The sequence below is a fragment of the Emydura macquarii genome, unplaced genomic scaffold, assembly GCF_026122565.2.
Source record: "Emydura macquarii macquarii isolate MOO-44397 ecotype Brisbane River unplaced genomic scaffold, CSIRO-AGI_Emac_v2 contig_2768, whole genome shotgun sequence".
Taxonomy (NCBI): Eukaryota; Metazoa; Chordata; order Testudines; family Chelidae; genus Emydura; species Emydura macquarii.
This window is the reverse complement of record NW_027132905.1, coordinates 51,028,343-51,046,492: the sequence shown is the minus strand read 5'-3', so window position 1 is coordinate 51,046,492 and position 18,150 is coordinate 51,028,343. Positions and strand designations below refer to the sequence as shown.

Sequence of the window (18,150 nt, the reverse complement as noted above, 5' to 3'; positions counted from 1 at the left end):
CAGAGAGCGCGAGAGAAGCCACTGAAAACAAGCGCAGACACTGCAGGAAGGGAGAAGCAGAGCAATTGTGGATGAATTAATCCATTGCACCTCCCTCGCTCCCCCGTGTGTAGACACCCCTTCGACCGGAAGAGAAGATGCCCGTTGCCTCGTTTCACATGCACAAGGCTTTGGGCCTGGGCCCCGTAACAGGCTCTGCAGGCAGCCCGTGCTCCGCTCTCAGCAGACGGCTGACGTTCACATGACGTGAGGGCGAGGCAACGACGGGACAGGGCGCGGCGCATGGCTCGGAGACGCAGACCGCTGGAGTGGCCTGCCGGCTGTGAGCCGCCCACACCAATGATCTGTTCGAAGGTCCAGGCTGAGCTGACCTTGGACCCAAGCAAAGAAGGAGTTTGCCGAGCTCAGGCCATGCCCGGCTTTGTCTGTGTAAAAGGTTCCGGCTGGGCCTGAGGGGCAGGTGCAGAGCTGTGGGTGAGGAGGCCAGGTCTGGAGCTAGGGGCTGTGATTGAGATGCGGTGGCAGAGCTGGGGCGGGGTCCAGGACTGGAATAGCAGGGGGCTGCAGATCAGCAGAGCTGGGGGGGCTCAGGACTGGCACAGCAGTGGGGCGGGGAGGCTGCGGGGTAGGACTGAGGTGCATCGCCACACGATGGGAGTCTCTGATTTTGATCCCTACGATTCTGGGGGGAGATAACAGCCTGGGGACAAAGGTCCCATTAAAAGCAAAGCCATGGCCTGGCCACAGCAGCTCGGAGCCAGCTGTTCCTCAGCCCATCGCGTCTCCAGGGCTGCGAGGCCTCTGTGCCCTCTGGTATTGCACAGCTCCGCTAATGGGCCGCGGTGGGAACACACCCTGCGTCTCCCTGCGTGTGGTTACAGCCGCGTGCGGTACAGCACACCGCTGATCAGTCATCCGTGCTCATCACTGCTGCTTGCCCCGCTGCCGAGCCTTTAGACGGGACCACTGATCTACCCGCTCCACCAGCTGCCATCTCCCCTCCAGCCGCTGATGCCATGCAGCGGGCAAGGCACCTGTGACACGCACCCAGCTTCTACTCTGGGAATGATCCTGGGGGGCGGCCCAATAGCTGGGGAGGGATCAGCAGAAGTGGTGGGTGGGCCAAGCGGGCAGGCAGGGGCCAGCACGTGGGCAGGATCCAATTTCATCTCTGGAGCTTCCCACCCTGGCAGAGGCCATGACGGCTGGAGGAAAAGGCCCTGGTTGGAAGGAGGTGGGGGGAGCGCTTTGTATTGTATTCTCAGGCTCCTGAGAAAAACAGAAGTCAGAGGTTGCCCCTTTTGCACTGAGCAGTTAGACAACATCCGAGGCCTTGCTGTTTCCATTAGCAGGAGAAATGGATGATCTGGGTCAGATATTGCTTTGGTGAAATCTTGTTTCTTTACAGAGAACGTCCAGCCAGGCCTACTCCCCGGCTGCAGCAAGAACAAAGGCAGGACCCTTGCTCTGAAAGCCCCAACTCAGCTCCCCCAATCAGTTCCGTGCTCAAGGAGTGTTGTCTCTCTGCTCCCTCACCAGGCCATGCTCACGACTGCGTCTCTTGCTGTCTATCAGTTTTCTCAACTCCCTTACACAGAGCATGCCAAGCAATGCCTCAGCACCTGCATTTGCACTAGACCCAAGGAAACCCCTCAGATCACATGGCTTAGCCATGCAGCCTAGTGCCTTGGGCAGTAACCTCCCATTATTTCTAATCATCACTCCATAATGTGGCATTTAATTGCTCCTTCTATTTTGCCTGAGAGAAGAGGGTGTAGTGCACCCATCGGCTTTAACCAGGCCTGTCTATAGATCAAAGACCTGCTTGATGGCAGCCATTGATACCGCCCAGCATATTATTATTTGAGTTCTCCAGACCTTTAAAGAGAGTGGGTTGATGGTTTAACTCCCAGCAAAAGCTCCAGGATGGAGGAATTTAGTGTTGTTGCCAGTGTTCCTGGCCTGCCTCTCATCACAGTCGCGGAAACCAGGACACAGTGAAGTTCTCGGCCTTCATTCTCCGCTCTCCATGCTGTCTCCGGTACAGCACAGTGTAGATCTCCCTGCCGGTACAGATATGCAGCAAAAAAGATCACTGGTGCTAGTATTTTTCTTGCGGGAAGATGCCCTGTAAGATGCCATGCATGATTCTCTCCTACCAGCTGCTGTGAGAAGCAGAGGGCGTGGTGGCGATGGTGGAGGGGGAAAGGGGCATTACTGACCATGCGGTTTCCACATGCTGCATCTGTCTCTGAGCCAAGCCATGGATCCTAGCACAGTGCTGAACGCCCAGGGGCTTCTGCTGCGACCCCGGAGTGCAGAGCCAGGGCGGAGGGGCAGACTTCAGAGCAAAGCCTCCCCAGCGAGGTTATTCTGTATCCCCTCAAACTGGCCTGCCCAATCTGCCCCACAGCCCCTCTACTTCATCCCCCCTGGGTGGATCTCACCCTCTTCCAACAGCCAAGCTGAAGGAACCAAAGGGGGAATCACCACCCTCTCGTCCAAGGAGAGGGATGATGGCCTCGTGGTTAGGGCTTGCCTGGGGCTCAGGGGGCCTGAGCTCAATTCCCTGTGAGACTTAATTTCTCTGGGCCCATCTGTACACTAGGGACCTTTCTGTAGATCCTTAGCTGGCCCCCAGCATCTGAGCCCCCACAATCTTAACTGTATTTCTTTCACACATCCCTGTGTGGCAGGCCAGGGCTGTTATCCAATGCCACAGGCAGAGCCATGCCACTCGCTGAGCCCCCGTACGATAAGATTCAGTGCAATCCTGACAGGCCCAATCAACATTTAATAACCTTGAAAGGGATACCACCAGCTCCTGTGAGCCCTGAGCCAGCCCAGATCCTAAGGTGACGGGAGCTCCCGAAGTACACGTCACTGAACGATACGCTCTAGCAATGCCACGTCCAAATGCAGCGTCAGCTACAATCCACCTTGCTTGTCCTGTTGCCTTGGCACGCCAATGATGGGGCATTTACTACCCTAGAGCTTCAAAACTCCCCGCCCCAAACAACGGTGCAGGAAGTGCTTCCTCTAGTGCCCGCCTCCAGTGATGGCAGGAACACGGCCCTGGGCCCTGTCGCCGGGCTGCTATCGCCAGGGAGGTAAGGAGCAGCACAGGCTGGAGCTTTCCCAAGGAAGGGTTTTTTCTAGACTGCTCCGATCCAAGCTAAAGCCAGGCGTGGTGAGTGATTTTGGGGACCCAGCATGAGACACACAAGACTGAGGTGCCGTGACCCCACATCACATCAGTGTTGGCTGGGGGTGTTTGACTCCTCCAGAAATCGGGCCCAGGCTGTCTCAGGGCAGGGTCCTAGACACTAAGACCGCACAGATCAATTTGGCCGCAGGTTTGCAGCATGGCCGCGCCGAGCAGGGCATCTCTGTGTGATGCTAGAGCCAGTGGGAGCAAAGGGCTCCCAGATCTGCGCATGAGCCGGTCCTTACATGGCTGCAACAGACTCCCACCAAACAAGCCTCTGAAAGGCTTCCTGCTCCACCTGCCGGTCACGGCCAGCATTTTAGACAAGCTGATTTTCAGCACGGGGATGTCTCCTCTGCGCCAGGCTGGGGAGCTGGGACGAGGCCGGCCATCACTTGGTCCTGGTACCAGAGGTGCTCCGCCAGCCCATTCAGCACATGCGCCACCTCCAGCAGCCCGGCGCGGCCGTCCAGGGTCCGCCCGTCGGCCAGCCGGGGCCCGTTCACGCTCTTCATCCGCAGCACGGGCAGGCGCCAGGCTCGCCGGAACTCTGTCAGGTCCTGCTCCGTGACATCGGTGTGCATGAACTGATCAAACCTGGGTGGGCTCGGTCAAGGAGACAGCACTCACTGCGTGGCATGCGGAAGGCAGCACGGCGCCAGCACCACGCACTGCCGGGGCATCACACCACAACCACCACGTGGCTCCATCCAGAACGATGGGCCATGTTCAAACCTGGGCCATGTGGGCGCAGCCCCACTGAAGTCACCATCAACTCCAGATTGGGCCAAATACCCCCCATTCCTCTTTCACCACCCTCTTCGCTGGCTGCTCGGACAACGGGAAGGGCTCCTGGCAGCACTGGGCCATTTGCCCAGCTCTCCGCTTGCCACGGGGCAGAGCGACAGGAGAACCACTCAAACCCAGGCAGCGCGTGAGAGCGGCACGTGGCCCTAGAGGTCTGATAACAGAGTAACAGGCACTGCAGAAAACCTGAGACAGAACAAGGGACTCTGCCCCGCGGGATCCCAGTCCCACCCACCCAGACTCCAACTGTCTGACTTCGGGGTCAGGTCGAGGGGGGAAGACATGGCAGGGCGGGGCTCTTCCAAGCTCCGCCTACTAGAGGAGTCTCGCCCATACGAGGAGACGCCACCTGCAGTAAACTGGGCAGTTGCTCCAGACAGGATCGTACATGTTCCCTGGGTGCTGCTGAGCACCTGGACTCAGTCGGACCTGCCAAGGGGGAGCCATGTCCAGGGGCTCTGCGGTGGCCTCCCCCAAACGCCAGCCACTTCTGGCACCAAAACGAGCTGTCGCTCTTCATAAATTCGGCAGATCTGTGACCCTTCCTCTCCAGCCTTACACGAGGAACGAAATACAATGGATTCCGCTTAGCGGCAATCCTGACATTAGCAGCTTTCCTGTTAATGGCAATATATTGCTGGGAACCTATCCCAGCCCACTAATACCACTGTTCATGGGATTCGGATATTAGCAACAGCAGGCTGCGTATCGGCAATTTGTATGGGAAGAGAGACACCACTTGCAGGCAGGTCTGCGGGACTGCACTCAGGGAAGGAAGTGCCGGGACAGGAATTCTCTGGCTACAGCCCCGCAAACCTGCCTGCACACAGGGTCCACACACAGGAGGTGAGGGGGCTGCAGGCCAGGCGGGGAGGCTGTGGGCAAAGCGGTAGCAGAGAGAGGGGCTGCAGAGTGGATGCCGGAGCTGCACCGTACCACTCCCTCCGCTCCCCCGAGTTCTCCAGGCTGTGCTGTGATGGGGGACTGCAGGCAAGGAAGGAAGCGCTGGCACGTGCTGAGCCCTGACCCCTGGAGAGCAGTGGCCCGGCTTCCCCACTCCCATAGAAATGCCAGCACTGCTGCCCTACCCACAGGCAGAGGCCGCAGCCCTTCTCAGCACTGCTGGATAACAGCAACGTCTCCCTGGCAACCATGGAGCTACCAATAAGCAGAATTTACTACAGTTCACACCTCTCCAAGCAATGGTGCCAGGCTCTCTGCAAACTCAGCCCTGCAGCGGTGACAGCTCACTCAAGTTTTTGAGGCTTTAATCACAGTTGGAACAGCTAGAGAGGTCACTGGTTTTTTTTTTCCTAATGGAAGCGGAGGTTCTGCAGAACAAGACAGCAGCCTCAGAGAGGTGCGGGTACAGGGAATGGGTACGGACTGCCTGTTTCCGAGCCCTTGCCTGACTAGTTCAGTAAGAATGAAGGCAATCTGTCAGTGAGTACCCTCCAACACGAAGGGAACCAGGATCTCCTGGGTTCTATTCCCAGATCTGCCACTGGCTCACTGTAGCTTCAGGCCAGTCCCTTCCCAGCTCTCTGCCTCAGTTTCCCCATGAGTGAAGCAGAGCTAATGATACTGACTCTCCTGACAGGTGCCTGTGAGGACCAGGTCCAGTCTGCACTGGGATTTGAAGGCATAACTATGGTGTATGTGCTAAAAATCCCCAGCTCACTCTGCAGCACCACAAGAAACAAACATGCCTGCATGTGTCTAGATAACCCCCACGCCACGCAGGGCCGAGCAATCAGCGGGGTGGCGTGGAACCAGCACGTCAAGGATACTTGGAGCCGATCACTATTTTGACAAGGTTTTCGGATCCCTCCATGACGCGGGATATCTGGTTGGGGAGGTCATCGAAGGACGAGCGGTCGGTGAAAGAAAAGAGGAAGAGGATGCAGTCTGCCTTCTCCTTGCAGGCCTAGAAGGAAGCAACACTGGATGTCAGACGGGGTGCACACAGCTAGTCCAGAGCCGTCCTGCTGCTTCCCAGCCAGCACAGGGAGAGACAGGCTATCAGCCTTAATGCTGGATTGGCAGACACACCCATGTTCCATTCCTCACTGACACCTGTGTGACGCAAAGCAAGTTATTTCCTCCTGCCGTGCCTCAATTTCTCCAAGTGTAAAAGGCCAACCAGCATCAATCCTGGTTCACACTGTCCCAGTAGGGTGTGTACCTGACATGAGCATGCCTGACTCTCATTTGCACCAAGGCCAGAGGGACATAAAATGGAAACGAGAAACAGGCCCAATGAGTTTTAGAGCCATTTCCTTCTGGAGCCAAGCTGTGTCCTACATGCCCATCCCTCAGGGAGACAAAGGAGGGGGGATGGGGCTGGTCCTGCTGTGAACCCTCCCCGCACACAAACACGCAGCCTTACCCCTTACCACGCAGGGTGTGCTGACAGCCCACGCCCTCAATCCTGACAGGGCCGTTTATTCCTTTAAGAGACCCACTCCTCCCCCATGGTTTTGCTGTGATGTGACTGTGGTCCAGTTTATAGCACCCAGAAAGGCGCTTTACACCTGCTGTAAGAGACAGGCCTAACCCTCCAGCCCAGCTCTGCATGTCCCCGGGGCTTTGGGGTGCTTGAAATCCGGACCCCCGTTCTGTGCTTTGAGCCCGTCTCAGCCCCCAGGCTGACGGCAGGTCATGAAAGCTTCCCTCAGCCCAGGGCTGACTCACAGGCAGGATGTGATCAAACTTCTTTAGAGCTGCTTCTCCGCAGTCCCAGAAGTGGAACCTGAAGATAAGCGCCCTGCCGCTGTCCCTCAGCTTGGCCGGCCAATACACCGTCGTCGTCTGGATTCCTGAAATGAGATCGCCCACAGCTTTTAGCTTCCAACTGTAGGCTCCACACTCCCTGAGGGCACCAAAGCCCCTTCTTGGGGCCTGGAGGGACTCACGTATTCAGCGGCCAGCGCACAGGAGATGTGGCTGTAGTAGCAAGGAAGAGCCTGAGGCATGAGGCCTCACATAACAGGCCAGATATGAGGCCTGAGCCTAAAGTAATGGTCAAGTCTATTATTACTTTGGTGCGTGTCCTTGGACAAGTTCCAGCCTCATCCTGTGCCTCAGTTTCCCCATCCATAACATGGGGAACATGCCACGATTGGCCAAACTCACCAGCCTTTAAAGGATGTTTAAGAACAAACAGTTTCCAGAGACAGAGTCTTTGGCTGAGAGCGGATAACATAGCGCACATATACTCCGAACAAACAGCAGCCCCGCACGTACACACCCAGCGTCCTCAGGCTTCCCTGTGAGGGAAGGATTCTCATTGCTGTTTCACCGAAGGGGAAATGAAGGCCCAGAACAAAGAAGACAACTTGTCCAACGTCACGCGGTGGCAGAGTCCTGAACAGAAGCCAGGAGTTCTGAGGTCTCTGTTCCCCTCTAACCACAAAACAATGGCTTTGCTTGTTATGTCATTCTGGGGGAAAGCACTGCACGCATGGCCGGGCACTTAGCAGACAGCATTGCATTTGTATCGGGGAAGAGGACAATGAGGCCAGAAAAGAGCATCTGAATATCCAGCCTGACCCCTGCAGTCGGCCCTATTAACACCTGCAGCCTGCTCTAGACTCCCTGCAGTGCTGCTGCCCCGACTTCCCCTGTGCACTGGGTCCACCCCCCAGACCAGTCGATCACACTGGTAAGAACCCCTGCCTGCTCCCTTGTTCGAAGGCTCTCTTTCCTTAGCTCCAAGGCACTGCTCCGCTCCAGCCGCCTGCTGAGACAGAGGGAGACCTGGCCTCTGCGGTGTGTCTGTGCTCCCTACACAGGAGGAACCAGCCAGACACAGCTGGGTTCCAAACAGCCCTGTTAACAGGCTAGATACACACAAGGCCTGGCTACACTGACGCACCGGGGCTCTCTTCTGCAATAGAAGACAAGGAGGCCTCCTAAGCTAGTTAATGGGATGCTACGATCCAGACCGAGGAGATGAGAAGCAGTAGGCAGGTCACTGACAGCAGGGACATGGCCCGTAGCAGACCAGCTGACCCAGGAGGGGTAAGGAAATCCCTTCTGGCTTCCTCTCCTCTGTGGCTGCATCTGAGTCGTCTCTTGGCTTAGAGCACGATGCCCTGCTGCTAGTGATCACCAGCAGACCCCAGAAAAGCGCTGCCTGCCAAAGAAACAAATTCTCATTCCGTCTTCCTTCTCCCCCCGCACTGGGAAGGCTGCCAGACAGTCTCTCCCCCTGCTGGTGGCTGTTTGCCCCTCTCCAATTAATCACCTGTTGTTTCATGATGCACGCTCGGCACCTCAAGTCCAGCCAGCTTGGCCACCATTGCAGTTTTACCCATGCCGCTTTTCCCAGAGACAAAAATCTTATAGCTGGCGATGTCGGTGGCCATCTGTGGGGGAAGCACTGGCCTTTCAATCAGTCCTGGAACGAAACAACAGAACTCATCAGGCTCCCTAGAGCCTATACTCCCCACCCAACTTCCACAAGAAGCAGTTTTGTTTTGAGATCATGGCTCTCCTAGCCCCAGGTTAAGGGATCAATCTCTTTGCGCACCCCAAGTTGGCCACTACTGTCCTTTTTAGTCTTAACTTATTTATCCCATTTTCTATTATTTATAGATCCACAGATGTAGAGTCCAGAAGGGCCCATGCTGATCCTCTTGTCTAGTCTCCTGTATGACGCAGGCCAGAGAATTTCATCCAGGGAGTCCTGCAGCAAGCCCATAACTTCTGGCTGAACTGGAACGTGTCTTTTAGAAATTCATCCACAGTTTGATGCCTGGGCCCACCCAGCAACGGAGACGCCACCATGTCCCCAGGTGCTTCTGCCAATGGTTAGTTACCCTTCCTGTTACAAAACTGCCTCTTATTTCTAGTTTGTAATTGTCTGGCTTTAGCTTCCAGCCCCGGGATCTACCACACACCATCTCGCAGCTAACTATGGAAAGTGTCTGGGGACACAGCTTGCAAGGAGCTGGAGCTGGAAACTGAGAGTCCAGCAGTGGGCTGTATTCCTGGCTCTGCATCGACCCATCCTAAGTAGGTCACTTCCCCTCCCTGGGCCTCATTTTCACCTTCTGTAAAATGGGATAAGGATAATGATGCCCTCACACATTAGAACATTCATAAGAGCAGCCACACTGGATCAGATCAATGGTCCATCTAGCCCAGCATCCTGTCTTTGAACAGTGGCCAATGCTAGGTGCTTCAGAGGGAATGAACAGACCAACTGATCATCAAGTGATCCATCCCACCACCCATTCCCAGCTTCTGACAAACAGTAATCCCTGCCCATCCTGGCTAATAGCCATTGATGGACCTATCCTCCAGGAACTTATCTAGCTTATCTAACTTATCAATAAAAGCCTCAGTGGGGACAAATGCACTCAGCAGCCTGATTCCCACCACTCTCCTCCATTACTGCCCCTTAACCTTGCCCCACAGAGTGCCTCTTTTCAGCAGCTGCCTCTAGGGCCTGCAGCAGTGATGGGTGCAGAGAGGACTCACCAAAGAATTTCCGCTTGTTTTTCCGCAGGATCGTGGCCAGGTACTCTTTGCCCTCCGGGGACTTGTGCCAGTCTGGGACAATCACAGATCCAGGGGCAACGGCCATCTCTGCACAGTTGGCTGTGAGAACCAGTGCTTGCTACTGGACCATTGTCACAAAATCTGTGTCAGAAGCAACAGGGGAAGGGAATTAAATCTGTTGATAACAGATTTCCTAACACACAAAAATACAATAGGTTCACTCTGATTTAGGACCTTGGGCAAATTATTCCCCTTTCTGTGCCTCAGTTTCCCCTCCCACCCTTTGTTTAGGCTGTAAGCTCTTTGGGGCAGGGCCTGTCTCTCACTATGTATCTGTGCAGCGCCTGGCACAAAGGGGCCCTGATATCACTAGGGAAGGAGCTGATATCAAATAATAAATGATAATGGGGTTAATTTAAGAAATGATTGGCTACCAGGTATCTCTAGGGGATTTAAAGTAGCCTGGTAGACAGACACTAGACTGGGACTCAGGAGAAATGGACTGTATTCCCAGCTACCCCACCAATCGATGGCCAGCAGTCACTTTGCTGCTCTGTGCCTCAGTTTCCCCTTCCATAAAATGGAGACAAATGCTACTGATCTCCTTTTTAACATGCTTTGAGAGCTACTGATAAAAAATGCTATGTAAGAGATAGTGATGATTATCCCAGCCCCACAGCTTCCAAAAGCAGAGATGATGAATGGTTTTTATCATCTGTGACTAATGGCACAGAGGTCTGCGATCTAGGTCATTCTTTTGTTTGTGTTTATTTAAATGCTGATAAATACATAAAAATACTGGCTCTGTCACAAACAGGACTCAAGGTCTGGAAAATCCTGAAATCACCTAGTTTTACATATTTCTTTGGGTGAATTTAGTATCAATGTCAAGTGCTGGACCGAACACCCAGAAAAGACAAGTTCTCTACCTATCCCGTGGTTCTTTAGCAGCACACAACTCAAGAGCCCAGTTTATGACAAGAAATGAAGACAAATGCCATGCCCTGTTGCAAGTGCTGGGGGAATTTAGATGAGCAGAATGTAGTTACTTGTATTTTAGCTGGAGTCTGGCCAGGACAAGGGGACTAACTCCTGGAAAGTACCAGGGAATTCTTAATAAGGGCAAGTGCTCAGGACCGCACTGTTACATTTCAGCCAAAGCATTGCAACTTCAGGAGCAGAATGCTATGCCAAAGCATTGATTCAATACCAACTCTGAGGGCATAATGTCACCTAGTGATTCGCTAGAACCATATCCTACTGCTTGTGGGTGTTCCTGGACGCTCACCCGGCCTGATGTGGAGATGGGATTTCACAAGGCAAAGTGGTATCACTGAAGGCCATGATGATGAATAAATGTGGCTGCCAGTCAGAGGCCCCTTCCTAGGTTTTGCAAGCACTCAGGGTGCTATCACGGCAGTCACAGAGGCTGTATACCCAACCTCACATGTGCCTCTCAAAAGGAGGGAGAAGGCTGAACAGATTTTATCCCCTTAAAAGAAAAAGGCAACTGATCAAAGCAAAGAAACTAACAAGACATGCTAGCAGCATAAATTATTCCTCTTCCAGCTGCTGGACTGATTTTTTAGACACTGGAATGGATGGAAAACATTCAGGCCTAGACCTGCTGACGTGAGGTGTCTATTCATCTGCATGCACAGACTGAATGCTGGCCTCTCTCTGTCCGCCCTCCTGCATTAGCTCCCCTCCCACCAGGGGTAAGCTTTCCTTTATTGCCCAAAAATAGTTAGTACATTTTAATGGTAGTTCAGTAGTTGAGACTACAAGTCAGTAGCCAGCGCCCTATAAAGGTACAGGGGTGGGAAGGTCCTGTGCAGCTTTTCATTGAGCTACTGACCTCTTGTGGTTGTTGAAGAACATACCACAATTCTCATCAGTGAGCATTGTAGACGCATAAACATTTTCTAAGGTCAGAAGGGACCACAGTGATCATCTATCTGACCCCCTGCACATGGCAGGCCCCAGAACCTCACCCACCCACTCCTGTAACAGACCCCTAACCTCTGGCTGAGTTACAGACATCCTCAAATTGTGACTTAAAGACTTCAAATGACAGAGAATCCACCATTTACCCTAGTTTAAACCTACAAGTGACACATGCCCCTTCTGCAGAGGAAGGTGAAAAATCCCAGACTCTCTGCCAGTCTGACCCAGGGGAAAATTCCTTCCCAACCCCAAATACGGCGATCAGTTAGACCCTGAGCATGTGGGCAAGGCCCACCAGCCAAAGTCCTGCGAAAGAATTCTCTGCAGTAGCTCAGAGCCCTCCCCACCTAGTGTCCCAGCTCCGGCCATTGGAGATATTTGCTGCTAGCCGTCACAGTTCAGCTACATGTCACTGTAGCACGTCCCTGCAATAAACGTATCAAGCTCAGTCTTGAAACAAGTAAGGTTTTGTGCCCCCACTGCTCCCCTTGGAAGGTTGTTCCAGAACGTCACTCCTCTGATGGTTAGAAACCTGCGTCTAATTTCTGATGGCCAGTTTATGTATTAATATCCATCTTCTCCCATTTAACCAATGATTTCCTGTTCACTCATCCTGGCCAAACTCCAGTTTAGGCCATTATGCTCTGCTTCCTTAAATCTTTCCTGTAGGTTTGTCTGGAGACAGAATTCCTCCCCACCTTCAATCCTGTACTATCGCACAGCATTGCTGGGCGCTGTTAAGCAGCTGCCATGCTGCACCCCAGAAGTGGCTGCATTTCAGTGTTTCTCCCCTGCATGTCAGGCGCCTCTGGCCACCTCCGGCTGAAACCCGCCACCGGTCATGGACCCGCTGATGTGAGAGTCATTTTCCACAAGTGTCGTCCCTGGCGCGACCCATTCCCCCTCCCCGGCAGACAAGGCTGCTCGGGAAGGCGCTGGGCTCAGCCGGCCCCCCCGCAAAGCCGGCCACGATCCGGGCTGGGCACGAGCTGCGTTCGAGGCTTCTCTGCCCCGCGGGGGGGGGGCTGGGGGTGCTGCCCAGCGCCTCTTCCTCCCCGCCGGGCTCCGTCGGGGGGGGGGGGGGGCCAGAAGCAGGGCCCGGCCGGGCCCCCCTCGCCGCGACACAGCGGCCTGCGGAGGGGGGGGGCAGAGCGGGCAGGCGCGGGGCGGAGGGGGGAAACTGAGGCACGGCGGGGGCAGGACGCGCACAGCAAGCCCGGGGCGGGGACACAGGGGCAGCGCCTCGGCCGGGGGCGGGAGCGACTCTAACGGGCGATAAACAACCCCCCGCCTTCTAGAATGGGCCCCCCCAGCCACCAGCCACCCCTCCCCCCGCCTTCTGGAAAGGGCCCCCCCCATCCTGCAGGGGCGGTGCCCGCCCAGCCCCCCCGCGAGCACTGGCGAGCCAGCCTCGCCCCCCAGCACCGCGGGGCAGGAGAAAGGCTACCACAGCCCCCCCACACGGCCCCGCCCGCGCTCACCTGCAAACACTTCCGCCTCGGTGCGGCCCGGATGTGACGTCAGCGGCCCGGGCAGCGTCACCTCGCCCCGCCCCACCCTTGAACGCGCGGCGCCGGCGGCGCATGCGCGAGGGTCTGGGGCCTGGCGGAGACACGTCAGAGGGCGGCCCGCGGGGGGGGGGGGGAAGAAGCACGTGGCGGGCGGGAGCGGCAGCTCAGCGCGTGCTCCGGGCTGCAGGGTCTCGCTCGCGGGCTGGCCGTGCTGCGCCTTGCACCGGCTCGTGCGCCCCCGCCCGCCTGGGCCAGCGCGTTACCGGCTGCAGCCCAGCCTCGGCCCCGCCCCGCTTGCTGCTGGCGGCTCAGTCCTGCGTGGGCCGGCGGGGGGGGGGTCTCATTGCGCGGCACAGCCCGCGTTTCCCAGCGCTGGTGGAAGGGTCCCACCCGGCGTTAGCAGGCGGGGCAGAGGAGAGGCTTGGACAGAAGCACCCACTGCAGAGGGAGGGGTGCCTGGAGTGGCCCCAGCCGTGCTGACGTTACGAACAGTTCAAGGAGCAGCCCGAGCTGTAAACGCGGTACTCGCCACACTAGCGCAACAGCCGCGGGCTCGCTGAGATGCTCAGCTACCCCTGTAGACTTGTAAGCAGCAGCCACTGAGCGCCCAGGAGCCCACAGCTTTGCATGGACTGTTCTCAGACGGTGAATAGAAGGGTGCATGCGTTTATCACCCTATCTCCATCCAAGGTATCTGTCCCCTTCCTCTACACACACACACACACACACACACACACACACACACACACACACACACACACACACACACACTACATTTTCCTATTTTGTTATTTGCAGTACACTGGGACCTAGAGACTCCCCGGTGGACTGGGAGCTCAGTGTGGAGGCAGCATTAACACAGATACATGAGCAGAAGGACTCACGAGCGCATTCCCTGTTTTCCCCCGTAAGTAAAGGTTTCCATTACAGTAACATTTCCCATTGTAACTTCTGATGGAAAAACAGCAGCTCACTCCTTACCCTTCACAGCCAAGTTTTGAGAACATTTTCCTTGCCTTGGAGCAGAAGACATCCTGTACTAGTGACTATCCCTCAGACTTTGCTCTTCTCTTCTAGCAACGCACAGCATGACTCACCCCATCAGCATGCTTCTTAGTTCAGTTAAGCCCTTGCCCTTTCAGGTAATGTTTCAGGGGGTAAAAACCAAAGACACATGGGGAATTTAAAGAGGCAAAAAAGGCACCTACCATCTGTGCCTTTTAAAATCTTCCCCCATTGTATAAGGACACTCTGCATATTTGTCTCATCACTTTGTTTAGGGTTGGACATTTTTAAATTGTATATTGGGGTATAATCGCCCCCAGTTCAGATCACAATCGTGGATGTACCACACCATTGGTCATGGTACCTTCTGAAAGGTCTGAATTGGTTACTAAATGGTCCTGCAAAGGGAGGAAAAATTGCACTCAAGGCTTCATTTGGAGATGTGCTGAGTCCCATTGACTTCAGTGGATTAGTGTCCTCTTGCAAAGGAAGGCAGTGCAACAAAACAGATACATTTAACTGAAACAATGGTACAGAAACTCCTTCCAGTTTCAGTTCAAATCTCAACAGGTAACACTTAAGGCTTGTTTGCTGTCTGTCAAATTCATCGCAATAACTCATTAAGACAAGGGAGAAAAGGCACAGAGGGAGCAATATGTGGAAGAAAGCCAACAGATGCCACTAGAACAATATACAGTTCTTGCTACAGAGTTTACCTGAAAGCTAGATTTAAAACCCAATCATTTAAAAACCATTACCAGCCATCTTTTTTAAATTATTTATTTGTTAAATTGCTAAAAATTCATTGGGGGAAAACATTTAACAAAAATGAAATTTACACAGATTTAAATATCAATGAAATCCACTTGTTATTCCTACACTTGGATGAGCCTAAACCGACTAACAGGGCAAAGTCATCCTGTACACCTGAGTCATACGGGAAATCTCGCCCACAGCACCAGCTACATTGGATCACACTTTGTGCGTATCACATGAAACCTGTTTGTTTGGGGACAGAATGGGGGAGGACAGCAAGGAAATAAAACCCAACATTTCTGTCATTCAGAGAGAGACCACTTTGGGAGCCATGTTGAAACCATGCAGGACATGCCTTCTGCAACACACATGGGGCAGAGGAGGGAAGGGCAAAGGGGTTGATTTTTCCATTCCTTCTGCTCCAGTCTGCAGACTTGGCAGAACATGAATGTGTTAGTAAAGAGGCCACAAATGAAGCAAAGCAGTGAAACGTTACCATGCCAGGATCACCACAAAGACTAGAACAGATGGAAATAAGAATCGGGAAATGCCGCAAGCAAGACTGGGAAGACCCCTTTACAGTTTCCAGGTGGCTTGCAACCTGGTATGAAGCTATTCTGATCATTGCCTATATAATTACCCAGACAATTTCCTGTGTCACTTTGTACAGTTTTACCTTCTGCAGTGAACTTCATGCACTTGAGGCCTGGTGTATGATGATGATGATTGTGTGTGTGAGAGAGAAAGAGAGAGAGAGAGAGAGAGAGAGAGAGAGAGGGTATAAACCCTATAATGACAGACAGTGTAAATTCACTAGCAGTTGGCTTTATAAAAGTTTTAAATTTTGCTCTAAATCAACCATGGGTGAAAGACAGACATGGAAATGAAACATCAATCTCTTCCCGTATAGGGAAATCTCACTGGAGTTCAAATCAAGATTGGGCAGAGGAGAAAAAAACAAGCATTGGCTATGCACCTCTGCTATGTTAAGCAACAGCAGTCAACACAATATCGTCAACATAAAAGGCACCTCTGCAGCAAATGGAAGGGGTTAAAGCTTCAAGAACATTTTAAATCTTGATAAAGATACTGTAGGTGCTACTAAGGTTGGGGGAAGGGAGGGAGGTATGTAATTTCATTAAGACAAAATTGGCTTACATCTTAAACAATATAATCAGAGGTGGATTTAATAGATTCTATACAACAGCATTTAAAGGTGCATTCAAATATAGCCCACACCCTCAAAACAATGTTTCAGGGCTCAAGTGATGCTGGAGGATCTGGGAGATAGACCAGGTTTTTATTAAATCCAGTCCAGCGTTAAGCAGCCAACAGTAATTGAACTTGTTTCTGCCTCAAAGTATTTTAAAACCACCCAACCACAACCTTTGCACTGGACAAAACTGATTTTTGCATTCAAGATGAGCATAGAAATGGAAGCAGTCTGTGTGCTGAAATTGCAGTGTACAAAGAGGTATCTTCAGTGCCTTCCAGTCAAAAGGAGGCAGGTTTTATTGGAGGGCTGCAAACAAATTCGGCTGGGGTGGGGGTCTCTTGTTTTCAGCCATCAGGTTCAAAGAAACCATTTGGGGTTTGTTGAACAAACAAATACCTTCTCACTGGGGGGTCAGTACGGGGAAAGAATGTTGGGGAGTTAAGAGAAGGGTTTTTTCCTTCCCCCTTTAAAAAGGCGTGTGATTCTAGATTTAGGTAAACTGAGAACTGTCTTAAGTGATCACCCAAAAGTCCAGCAAAACTCAGTGGCCTAGTGGAGACAGTTAAAGGTCGAAACAAAATTATATAAGAAATCTTAAAGGAGCCACTTCATGATATATTCAATGCAATGACGACTATCACGGATCTGTCCGCTGTGCAGGTTTCACTGTGAGTAGGAAATGATTTCCTACTTATGCCACTTACGTATTAAGGTTAATTTTGTGATGATTCCAGTCAAGGAATGCAGGCAGTGTCTAAACATTTTGTCAGCGCTCAAACACCATTTCAGGACTATGGACCCTCCCCTCAGTAGTTACGATATGCTACTCTCTTTGAACAGCCCCACGATACCTATTGAACAGTTCTCAACAGCCTGTGCTAAGGCAGAGCTGGACACTCATGATAGACTGAGATGGGGGAAAGCTGAGCCTTGTGCTTCAATGACAGTATTAACTGGTAACACAGTGTGGTGCATCACAGGGGCACCACTTTCAGGAAGGTCTGGGTATTAGCTAATGAGATACTGTGAACCTAGCTGGTCAGTTCCACACTCCGCCTTTTTACTGACAGCAGAAAAAGTTCAGCAGGTTGTTTAGAAAGCTGGCAACATGTAATTTTTGCTTTAAAACCAGACTTAAAAATAAAGCTTGAATCCTGCAGCCTGCACTGTGTAGAACACCAGTGACTACAACAGGGCTCTGTATGGATGCAGCCTATTGTAGAATAGAGGCCAACAGATTTAACAACCCACAATGTCACAGGAAAATTGGAGGCTTCAGAAGCAGCCAGGATCACAGACTAGTGAAAGTGAAACCTATGGAAAACTGGTGCCCCTATGTGGATCAGTCAGTCTCTATTGCAATTCTTCCATGCTGCAGAGGGAAAGAAAGAATATTCATCCAAAAGTGTATATAGTTCCAATCAATTCTGACTCCTTTTTAAGTCTTTGTTGATTTAGCTAAGTGAATTCTCAGTATCAGTGATTACTATGGAGGCTGTTAACGCCGGGCAAGCATTCCACTTAAACCCCTATTTTGCAAGTATTTGTAACTTGGCTGAAAAATCCCTTCAGGACTAAAATTGGCCATTTCAAAATCTCTTGTGCACTTAAAGAAAGCTATAAAAAGTTCAAAGGAATTGAATACAAAGCACTCTGGAGTAACACTAAAGGAGTAGCAAACTGATAAAAGGTAATCCATAGTAAAGGATGGAGCAGCAGCTTTACATCTGAATTTCCTTGCTTTGGTTGGTTGATATTGTAATTTTAATGTTGCTTTGGATTAATTTTATTTTCTGAGGCATTATCCAGCAGGATAACTTTAATGTGAGCATGAACCAAGAAGTTTGAACTGTAAATTATTAACTCAAACAAGCTATGAAAGGATCTAATATGGTCTGTGTAGCTCCAGGTCAGTAAAACTCTTAAATACGTGCTTACAGTCAATGGGACTTCAGCATGTGCTTAAGTGCTTTGATGAATTGGGGCCTGTATGCACATGTTCTTTCTGTTCCATAGGCAAAGATGACCTAAGACATGCCAATGCTCACAGGACAGTTGTCCACACACGTACATGTGTGAAGTGGAGCACTCTTAAGGCAATAAAAGTCTCTAGACAAAATCTTAGGGGGAAAAACTTAGAAGTCAAACCTTAAGGATGCACACAGCCACTGATTCTTCTGAAGATCCTCACC

The 18,150-nt window shown here is 52.3% G+C and overlaps 1 protein-coding gene across 2 annotated transcripts; it reads right to left on the bottom strand.

Moving 5' to 3' along the window:
• Positions 1-27: 27 nt before the first annotated feature.
• On the bottom strand, positions 28-12,995 carry CPLANE2 (ciliogenesis and planar polarity effector complex subunit 2). 2 transcript variants are annotated; one of them, XM_067566221.1, is made up of 6 exons: positions 12,952-12,995; positions 9,503-9,664; positions 8,265-8,417; positions 6,710-6,834; positions 5,806-5,942; positions 28-3,805 (listed from the first exon to the last, which is right to left on the bottom strand). In XM_067566221.1, exons 2-6 carry the CDS (start codon positions 9,606-9,608, stop codon positions 3,544-3,546), a joined length of 783 nt encoding a protein of 260 aa, XP_067422322.1. In that variant the 5' UTR covers positions 9,609-9,664; positions 12,952-12,995; the 3' UTR covers positions 28-3,543. The 2 variants fall into 2 exon arrangements, with proteins under 2 accessions (XP_067422322.1, XP_067422323.1); XM_067566222.1 differs by lacking the exon at positions 12,952-12,995 and having other exon boundaries at positions 9,503-9,768.
• Between the last annotated feature and the right edge of the window lie 5,155 nt (positions 12,996-18,150).